General features: G+C 33.9%; 1 protein-coding gene across 1 annotated transcript; it reads left to right on the top strand.

Moving 5' to 3' along the window:
- Positions 1 to 3,328: 3,328 nt before the first annotated feature.
- FUT9 (fucosyltransferase 9) lies at positions 3,329 to 4,405 on the top strand (the record flags this gene model as incomplete). The annotated part of the gene is made up of 1 exon (XM_084227795.1): positions 3,329 to 4,405. One exon carries the CDS (start codon positions 3,329 to 3,331, stop codon positions 4,403 to 4,405), a length of 1,077 nt encoding a protein of 358 aa, XP_084083921.1.
- Between the last annotated feature and the right edge of the window lie 6,659 nt (positions 4,406 to 11,064).

The raw sequence follows: 11,064 nt of genomic DNA, 5'->3' as shown, positions 1-11,064 counted from the left end.
TAAGGCTTGTTACATTTTTCTGTTTGTTTGATTACATTTGTTTCAAGTAATAAAAACAATTCTAACTCATGTAAACTAAAAGGAAATTTTATTTTCTATTCAAGTTTCACAGTCCCAAACCCCTGCTCACCACTGGTTAGGAAATGGGAAATACTGTTCCCTGCAATCTCAAAGATTGCACATAGGAGAGGGGAGGTAATACGTCAACAGGAAATTGGGGTGCTATTATCAGAAGAAGGGAGAGTGATTGCCAGCTAATTAAACCAACAAATATCTGCTACGAAATCCTTTTAAGAACATTTTGCTTATATAGAAAGCTTTTATAAAAGGGCTGATTACATGAGCTATTGAAAGACCCTACTCATATTCATTAAAAATTTTTTCTTATGTATTTCACCCAGACATTATTAACAATAAGTTATATTTTAAATGGAGAGGAGACTCTGTGTGTGTGGTGAAAATATTAACAAAGTGTACAGAAATCAGAGGGAATCTATTATTCCAGAAGAGTTTCAACTATGATGAGGGCCCTGTTTCTTTTTCTTTTTTTTTGCAGTTATGAACATGGCATACCTTGTTTTTTTTTTTTTTAACATTTTTTCATTTTTGTTTTTTTAAGATTTATTTAGGTATTTATACAAGCACTGGGTACAGTCAGAAGCGCAGGAGGGTGAGAGAATTCACCAGAACCAGAGCGGGGAGCAGAGCAGGCAGAAGGACTTAAGTACACTGCTGAGGGGAGGAGCGGGCGGCAGGAGAGGTCTGCGCGCCATGGGGGACCCTCCTCCGGTGTCCAGGAAGCAGCCGGAGATCGAACCTGCGCTGCAGAGGCTGTGGGCAGCTTCACAACCCAGCGCTTAACCCCCCTGCACCACCAGGGAGCCCCGGGGCCCTGATTCTTGACTATGATACAAGTTACATGTAGTTACATATAGCAGACACTATTGCTATGGTTTAGGCACTATGTAGGTACTATGGGAAACACTTTACAGTATTATTTAACAGAGAAAGTCACAATGTGATGCTATGTGGGTTTTTTGTTTTTGTTTTTGTTTTTTTTAACTATTTCTTACTTTAGCCCACCTATCAGTTTGTCAGTGATTCTTTTCTGGTCTTTGGAATTTGCTCTGAGTTGATCTGAAGTTCCCCAAGTAGATTCAAAATTTTGTTCAAGTGGTCTGTGTGTTTTACACTTTTTTACCAAGGATCAAGTCTTGCCCTATCAGAATGATTTGATTTCATAGTGCACTCACACAAGTGGAGAATAGATGGATAACACCGATTGTTAAATTGTATGACATAGGGAATATCTCTTTCAACCCCACCTCCCTGCTAATGCCAGCTGGGGACTTGGGTTGAAGTAGGTGGTGGCTGCAATCTAGGAGTAAATCTCAAATGGCACATGTTACAAACACAGTTATACTGGTTTTAGGCATTATTGAATTCCATTCTGTAGTAGATCCTGTTTCTTTCCATTTAAAATAAGGATTCAATACGTGCATGCATGGGGCACAAGCAAGCATGCGTGCGCGTGCGCGCACACACACACGCACGCACACAGAGTCATGGAGCTAAACTGTACCTGTGAAGTAGTATTTACACTCCTCGAAGAAGCTTCCTGTTCTCCTTGGTTTCACATTTCTTTCCTTAATATCTTGAAGTACTTTGATGATTTAAGAATTACAACTCCATTTCAAACCCTTCCTATTCCAAGTTCTTTTCCATTCTTTAACTCTGACTACGCATTCTTAAAGTATGACCGAAGGTCAACTCTTAATGGAAAACAGAATTATATGTATATCAAGTCTTGTCAAGTAGTACTTTTACCAAAGTTTCTGTTATTTTTAATAATAAAGCCTTTATATTCTGTTTCTGTTGTACATGGAAACAAAAATAATTGAAAATTTTTAATTATTACATTTACTGTTACAATTTGCTTTATGCTATAAAGATATTGCTGACTCTGGTGTTGGTGTTTTAAGAGTAGATTGTATTGATGTTCAAGACATATTGGGTATTCAGCTGAATTTTACTTATGAAGGTGAAATGTTCCTGTCAAGGGGATATCAATTTGGCTCCAAGAGGCAAACTTTTCTGACAGTGTCTGAACAAAACAAGGGTTACAGCGTAACTGCCCTTATTGTTTAGTAATTGACCCCAACAACAGTGAAAAGTTGAGGAGAGGTTGTGTAGAGAGTTAACAAGAAAAACCTCAAGTAATACAAAATGTTCAGGAAGCAGGAACACTGAAAGATACACAGAAGAAGGAACATTTTTCTCTGCCTAGTAACCATTTCTTTCTCCTTTGGCCAAAAAAAGGTCATGGGACTAAAATGTACTAGATAAATGCCAATGTTAAGATGTCACAAAGAAAGGCAAAACTGGGAGATTCTGCTCATCTAGTAATGGGAATACTAAAATGCCAATTTTAACTGGATATGTTAAATGCACAGAGAGAAACTGCATCTATACACATCCATTCACACTTGGTTTATTTTTGTGTATCTAGTTACCAAGCATTTCGACTTACACATAATTGGAACGCAGAAATTTACCAATTCATTCATACAACACATATAGCACTTATTTAATACCTACTGTATTCTCATGATGAGAATACAGCAATAAAAAACAAAACCACAGAGCTTCCACTGTGGTATCATCAAGATGATTCTATTCTCTGTTTGCAACCTAGAGAATCAGTGATTATAAAATGTAGTCTCCTGACTGTGACCCTGACCAATTTTTTTTTTAACCACTTGGGTCCCAGTGTCTTCATTAATGAAATAAGAATACAGTGAGGTAACCCATGTGTTTATATATATATATATATATATAGTTAACAATGTTAATAATAATCTATGTTAATGTGTTTATTTAGATCAATGTTTGCCACTGATAAATATGATAGAAGTGTCAGACATTTTCTTGTTAAGAGAAATTGATCTAAATTTACCTCATGTGGAAACAGTCTTTAATTATAGGGTAAAAGCTAGAATAGAGACAAGGAATTCAAGACAGTCAAACTTGAAGTGTGAAATGCACCTCAGTGAGTTATTGGCATTTACATTAATTGTTCAAAGAAGCTTACAGAAGACCAGAAAAGAGCATAACTTTTGTTAGGACAGTTACTTACATCTTTGGCCCACAGTTCCTCATCTATGAAGAAGGAGTAATAAAAGACATCACTGAATTGAGTTCTTTGAGGAGTAAAGGAAATGATGTATTTTAGCATGTGCCAACTGTTTATCTCAAATTATATTTATGACTAACTCTTCAAGTCTACCTTTACCTACCCCTCTCTTTCTTTCTATATTTCACAGAAAAGATGACATCAGCATCCAAAGGAGTTCTCCGCCCATTTCTGATTGTGTGTATTATCCTGGGATCCTTCATGGCCTGTCTGCTCATTTACATCAAGCCTACTAACAGCTGGATCTTCAGTCCCATGGAGTCAGCCAGCTCAGTGCTGAAGATGAAAAATTTCTTCTCCACCAAAACTGATTATAATGAAACCACTGTTCTGATTTGGTTGTGGCCATTTGGGCGTACCTTTGACCTTACATCTTGCCAAGCAAAGTTCAACATCCAGGGATGCCATCTTACAGCAGACCGTTCTCTGTACAATAAATCTCATGCAGTTCTGATTCATCACCGCGACATCAGTTGGGATCTGGCTAATTTACCTCAACAGCCTAGACCACCCTTCCAGAAATGGATTTGGATGAATTTGGAATCACCAACTCACTCACCCCAAAAGAGTGGCATTGAACACCTGTTCAACCTGACTCTGACTTACCGCCGTGACTCAGACATCCAAGTGCCTTATGGCGTCTTGACGGTGAGCACAAACCCATTCATGTTTGAAGTGCCAAGCAAGGAGAAGTTAGTATGCTGGGTCGTAAGTAACTGGAACCCTGAGCATGCCAGGGTCAAGTATTACAATGAGCTAAGCAAAAACATTGAAATCCACACATATGGGCAAGCATTTGGAGAGTACTTGAATGATAAAAGTTTGATTCCTACCATATCTACTTGCAAATTTTATCTTTCTTTCGAAAACTCAGTCCACAAAGATTACATCACAGAAAAGCTCTATAATGCTTTCGTGGCTGGCTCTGTACCTGTTGTTTTGGGGCCATCTAGGGAAAACTATGAAAATTATATTCCAGCAGATTCATTCATTCACGTGGAAGATTATAAATCTCCCAGTGAATTAGCAAAATATCTGAAGGAAGTTGACAAAAACAATAAGTTGTATCTTAGTTATTTTAAATGGAGGAAAGATTTCACAGTAAATCTTCCACAATTTTGGGAATCACACGCATGCTTGGCTTGTGATCATGTGAAAAGGCATCAAGAATATAAGTCTGTTGGTAATTTAGAGAAGTGGTTTTGGCATTAAAGTTTTCCATCGTTTGCACACTTAGCAAATTATTTTAATGAGCTATCATCCATGTTTTGAGGATGAGAAGAAAGACAACATTCTGCTTATGTGTCACAATTTATTTTTATCACTTTTCTCTTGGGTGACATGTATATTTTGATGGAGATTTTTAAGCGCTCAGCATTAGCAATCACTCTATTTGGTTTTAAATTATCCTGTATATACCTAATTATGTACACTAAAAAATAATTTATTCTTTGCAATCATTTGTAAAATTGTTTTTTCATACCTTTGTGGTTGCCCATAATGTAATTTTGTAATATGACTGTTGTTTCTACATTGATCAATTGTTTAATATATTTGGGAAGTAAAGATGTATATCTTAAATTATGAAATATTTTCACTAAATATTATAATCTCTGGTTCCAAGTTTGCATAATATAACAAAGGAGAAACATTTGTAATTGAACTCTGACCTCTTTGATCTACAAAATGAACAAAGTGCATAACTATTTGATCTAAATTTTTTTATCTGTTTACCACATTTGTGAAGGAAGAATTATTCTGACAGTGAATAAGAAAGCTAGTGAAGCAGAACAATTCTAGTCCAGAAGCTATTATACTTCCCATTTTTTCCACTAAGGTGATTTATAAATGCAGTCACTTAATCTCATGATCTTAAATTATTCATGTATTTAAGTATCTAATTTGTTGCAATTTTCAGAACCTGGGAAATAATTCTAATAACACTTAAGAAAATCTAAGAGAGATTTTTTCTGATCCTGAAAATATATAATTATAACAAAACAAATGATCTCAAATAACAATGAAAAGATATGTGTAGCTAGAAATCATAATATTAAATGGTGTATGTACAACTTTAATAATATCAATTTAATTTTTTTTCTGAGGTCTCAGTAATTTTAACTGTCTTGCTGTTCCACTTGGACAAATAGATAGATAAAACATTTGAAAACCTTTTTCTTTCATTAATAAAAAAACCTAGGTAAAATTATTATCAAAGCATTAACGATAAGTTGCTAAAAAATGCAGGGAACTATAGGAAACACAATGCTAACACAGAGTAATATTTTTCTTAAGATACATTGTATATGTATGTATGTATGTGTTTTCAGTACATACTTGTGAATGGCAAATGAATGGCGTTGAAAGTATGAAAATTTTTGTTGTGTCCATGAAGTGACAATTTAAGCCTAGAGGTAATAATTGGAGATGATGTTTCATATTCTATTTTAATTTTTTTCCATGCATAAAACATATGACCATGGCCTTCAGGGCTTTATAGAACCAAAACACATTTAACATTACACCAAGTTTTTGGAGAATTCATTCCTGAGCTTGCAGTTACAATAAAGTATTTTTCCTCATAAGGTTAAGAACTGGATAAAAGCAGAGAATAGTAGGTAAGAAAAGATACGACGCTAAGGATTATTTAAGAAAAATATTACCCTAAGGAAATTTTAATGACTTTATTCCTTTCAGGCCATAAACCTATCAAAACAATTAGAATATTCTAATGACTTCCATTTGTGTCTATTTGTAACTTATCGTAACAGTCTTATTATATGTTATCACTGACCAAACTCAATTCTACAATCTTATACATTGAATGGAAGTTAGGGAGGCAAATTTTAATTCCATAAGGAGACATGTCCAACAATTCAGACTGCATTGTGAAAGAATGAGCTGTCTGGGCCACTAGAAGCATTTGAGCAGAAGACGGTGTCTGCACTGGTTCATTCTTCACCTATGACTGAGCACGCATACTCAGGCAATGCCCTGACCAGAGATGATGATTAAGGAACTATCACTGTGTTAAAGGAGTTAATAATTAAGTGAGGAGATACATGAAAGCTGCCTTTATGTAAATATTTATGTACCTACTACCCTCAATAGAGTTTATATATCACCACTTATTTAATGAAAATAAGAAAACAAATTCCCCCAATCACTAAATTTGGCATGCCTTTGAACTTTGTTTACTCATTTGACCCAATATAGAATCCCTCCATATTGTCTCCATTAATATACTGTATCAAAACTCATCACAAAGTCCTAGAAGTATGAGTTTTTTGAATTTGAAGTGTCAAAATGAATGAAACCCTTCAATTCTGGGTCGTCCATTAATCTGTGAGTTTTAGGGTTGCAAAGGAATCATGGCAATGTTTACAAGTCAGTGTCTTCATTCTACTATGAGTTAACTAGATACAGAGATAATATATTTTTGAGAAACATGCACACACGTGCACACATGCACACATGACATTAGCACTAGTGCTCAGCAAAGATCAGAACTTAAGGGTCTTATATCTCTTAATCCTGTTTTCTTTTTCATCATATTCTCAACCTTATCTTAGAAATATGCCTCAGTTCCTACAAATGTGAATGCCTTATTGGTGTTAATGCCCATAGAATGGTACATTCTAGGTAGAAGCACTTTGACTTTAAAGGGTATTTGGCAAATGAAACATCGAATGTGCTAGCATTCTCTCTAGCTTAAATTATTTTAGGAGTAGAGCTTTATTGCACCCACTAGTTAAAATGGGCTTTCACTACATATTTAGTGAAAGACAACCCTACATGGTTCTACATGGTTCTCAGCCACTCCTTTAATAAATCCTGTAGAGTGCAATTCATTTTAGGGATAGGTCATGGTGAAAAATATTGACAAAATTGGCTTGCTGCTAGTTCCAAAAAATAAATAATTATGCCTGGGAATGAACTGTGGCTCTAAAAAGAGAAAAAAATAAATATTTTATTTCAAAACATAAAAAATCTACTTTCTATGGTCTGAATATATAATATTAACTATTACAAACCTTACTAGTAAGAATATATACTGAATTTTCCATACTAGCAGTATTACACTTTGAGAGAGTGCCGAATCCTAACCAATAGACCACCAGGGAAAGTCATATATTACACCTTGAATAAAAAAGATATGACAGTCATATTTCGTAACATAAATTTGACAATATGAAGTAGAAACTGAAAAAATCTTAGTGGAAAATTAATATCAACTTTACATTTTTTTATATTTACTAAGTATTGATAATCCTAGAAATTATTTCTGCTGTGAGAGGGTTTAGAAAGTCAAGAATATTTGAGGTATAAAAATATAGAATATTTAATAATTATTTGCTGAGTATTAAAATCCTTGGCTTCAAATAGAAGTTAAATACAGAAAGAAGACTGTATTATTATCTTTTCATCTGTCATTTTTAAACTATGTTCCATAAGTTGTAAAGGAATAATCTAGAAAATGTTGTTTCATGAATCAATGTTATCAAAAGAAGATGTAGATCCTTACATTATGATGTTATGTTTGACTATGTCTTTGAGTTCCTTGAACTCCGATCTCATTTAGGGGAACTTTTTAACAAATTAATCATAATCAAACTGTTAGATATGGCAGACTTCCAGTTCTAAAAGAAAAGCACAATGTCCAATACAGAAAACTAACTCAAAACCTGTTTTTTGAATAAACAAACTGCATTAGAGGTCAGGCATAAAAAAGAAAATCTCTAGTAACAATTCCAGCTTCTAGGTACCAGTTAAAGAAGATATTTATTTCATTAGCCAATTTGCTGCCTGGATGCAGAGGGAAGACATTTTAAGTTCTTCCAGTTTATTGTATTTTAATATCCAAAAGAAGTAACACTACAGGAAAGATTAAAAAGGATTTGGAACATGTTAACAATCTATTCAAATATTAACACAACTTCTGTTTCTAATAGGAAAGAAAATTAGCACTTAAGGAGACTATAAAGTGCAAGGATTGTGAAGGGCACATGTTTATTACCAGACTATGCATGAAAAGAAATAGTTTCTTTCCTCACTAACTGCACTCCTTTATATTGCCAACATCAGTCAATTAAGATGATATTTTTTTCCCTCGATGTCTGTCATGTAGAGATTTTGTAATATTTAGCAAATGGGTTAGTTCCACAGTGTTCTCCCTCTCAGTAATTCATATTGAATGTATTGAATGTATCCATATTCATGAGCATTATATAAAGTAGTTAAAAGAACATAAGGAGAGATAACCTGGTAAATCATAAAATGATTTATAGCTTATTGCATTCAATAAGCTATAATATTGAGAATGCCACTGGCCCTCTTTGGACCTTGTTACAAGCTTCCTTCTAGCATGATTACTCTCTCATTTAAGATCTAAATTGATGTATGCATGTATTTGCAAATGAAATCTCAATGACGATCTCAAAATTATTTTTTGCAGATAAATATTCCAAACATATTTCCTTCTTATTTCTCTGAATAGATAAATTAAAACATGCCATTTAAATTCATAAGTGGAAAAAACCTAATCCATTACTTAAAACCTAACCTTATCCCTTCCACTCTTCCTCCCCTTAGTTTGCTATGTCCTTTGCAATTCACGACTCACTGTTCACTGAGATCTTAATTACCTGGAGCAAACCAACCATGCTCATTAAAGTATTTTAGATTTTCTTGTACCATCATATTCTTATTATAATTATCTAAAACTTTTTATTGACACAAAAAATTCAGGGAGATAGTGGAGGCACATAGCCAATCTCCAGATGACAATAAAATAAGGGGCAAAATTTGAGCACATGAGATTGAATGCATCTAAACAATTTAGGTACTTTAAAACTCATTGTTGATATATATTTATGTATTTGATTTACTTTGCAAATAATTTTAAAAAGGAGAATTGAAAAAGAACCTTTCCATCCTCAGCCATCTTTCTCAGTGTGACTAGAATTATCAATTATTTATTAACAATGCTGCTTCCTGGTTTCTGCTCAAGTAATTGAAATCTCCTGAAATAAGTTTTTGAAACTATGCTATTAATATACTTGTTAAATTAATCCATTCTATAGTGTTTGAACTATCTTAAGCCATCGGTTTTCAAACACATTTATGTCTTTGAATTCCCTGCATCAGCTGCATAAGAATCATTTGAAAAAGTGCCACTAATACAGCTTCTGACTCACTGGATCTGAGAGGTGAGTTACTTGATTTCTCTTAGCCTCATATTTTGCATCTGTCAAGTAGAGGTAGCATATTCCTGATGAGTTTTTTGTGTGGGGACAAATGAAATGACATTTAAGTGACTAGATAATGCATTAAATTAGTATAATTTATTATTATAAAGGTGCATTATGAGGGATCCAAAAGTTTTTCCACAATTTCATTTAAGCAGACAGCTTACAAGAATCACTGCAAATTTAAATAAGCCAAAAGAAATCTTCGGGAGAAGAGAAACAAATAAATACAGTGTTTAAGTGTGCATTCACATCTTCGTAATTACTAAGTAATGGAAGGGGTGTGGGAAGTTGGCAGTGGTAGTGCAGAGGCATTACTTGCATTAGTAAACACATATACCATTTCTTAAAATTATTGGAACCCAAGCAGGCCTAATTTCCCCTCACTGTTATGAGCAGTCAATAAATAAACAATTTAGCTTATTACCAGTTGGTATAGCTAAAGTCACAGAAAGAAATAATAGGAAGATTCTCAGATGTCATCTTCTGGTAAGGAAAGAGGCATAAAAATATTCAACAATTTGAATTAATCTATTACTTCAGCTGATTCACTTGCTTAAGCACAAGAGCTAGTCAACAATGTAAGTTAGGAAAGAGAGTCATCTACTTTACCTAAAATCAAAATAAATTCTAAACATTACTTATGAATGTAGGTATAAATTCAGTATGCATGAATGGATTCCTTTACTGGTGCAGAAATAAAATAATTATTAGCCAGACTGTGATTAAGACCACCCTAATTGCTAATTACATAATAAATTTTTGACATGAATAATCTCCACTGCTTATGGGGACAATTTTTAAGTTGAACTATGGTAAGACCAAAAAAAAAAGTACTTAGGAAAATTTTATGTGTGAAAAAAAATGAATGATACTCAAAATAGTATTTTTAAGTAGTTTCTATTCCTATCACTTTATAGAACATTAGAAATGTGTATTATATTGGATACTATGTGAGAGAACATAAAAAATAGCATTAATTTATTTTTCTGGGTTCTCCAGTAACCAAATTGTTGAATTAATAGTATAAAGTATATGAAATGAGAACTTGCTGAAATTTCATTTTGAAAACCAAATATACGTTTTATCTGGAAAATTTTGTGGAGAGAGGTGTGTTAACTGTGGTGACTTTTTCTACACATGGCTGCATTCCATTTTGATTAATGAGGGTACAGGGCATAGAAAAGCAGGCTCGGCAGAAATGAAACCCAGACTAAATTAACAGCCCAGTACTCCTAATTATGCAAGATATTTGTGCCAGAGTTACAACAGTGCATCCCCAAATCACAGATTGGCCTCATTAGCCACCATCAGTCCTGCAGATGAGACAATCTTACGGCTGCCATCCATGTCCTAGGTGAGGTTGCCAGAAGAAAGAATATTCACTATCATTTTGGACAAGATCTGTTCCCTGAGACTATAATAAGATCAGGCCTTTCACACACTGGCTGTCTTCCTTGAGATTCTTTGAGCAAACTCAATCTGGTTGCCTATGTAAAACTGAGAGTAGTCCACTTTTCAGATAATAGATAACCTACCTCAAATATTGTATATATTATTTTCAAATACTGAATTAAAGAACAAAAACTATCATCCTTATGACAGGAGTTACAAAGGAAAAAA

Source organism: Talpa europaea (genome assembly GCF_964194135.1).
Source record: "Talpa europaea genome assembly, chromosome: 2".
NCBI lineage: Eukaryota > Metazoa > Chordata > Mammalia > Eulipotyphla > Talpidae > Talpa > Talpa europaea.
The sequence above is the reverse complement of the archived record's forward strand: the minus strand, read 5'-3'. Positions and strand labels throughout refer to the sequence as shown.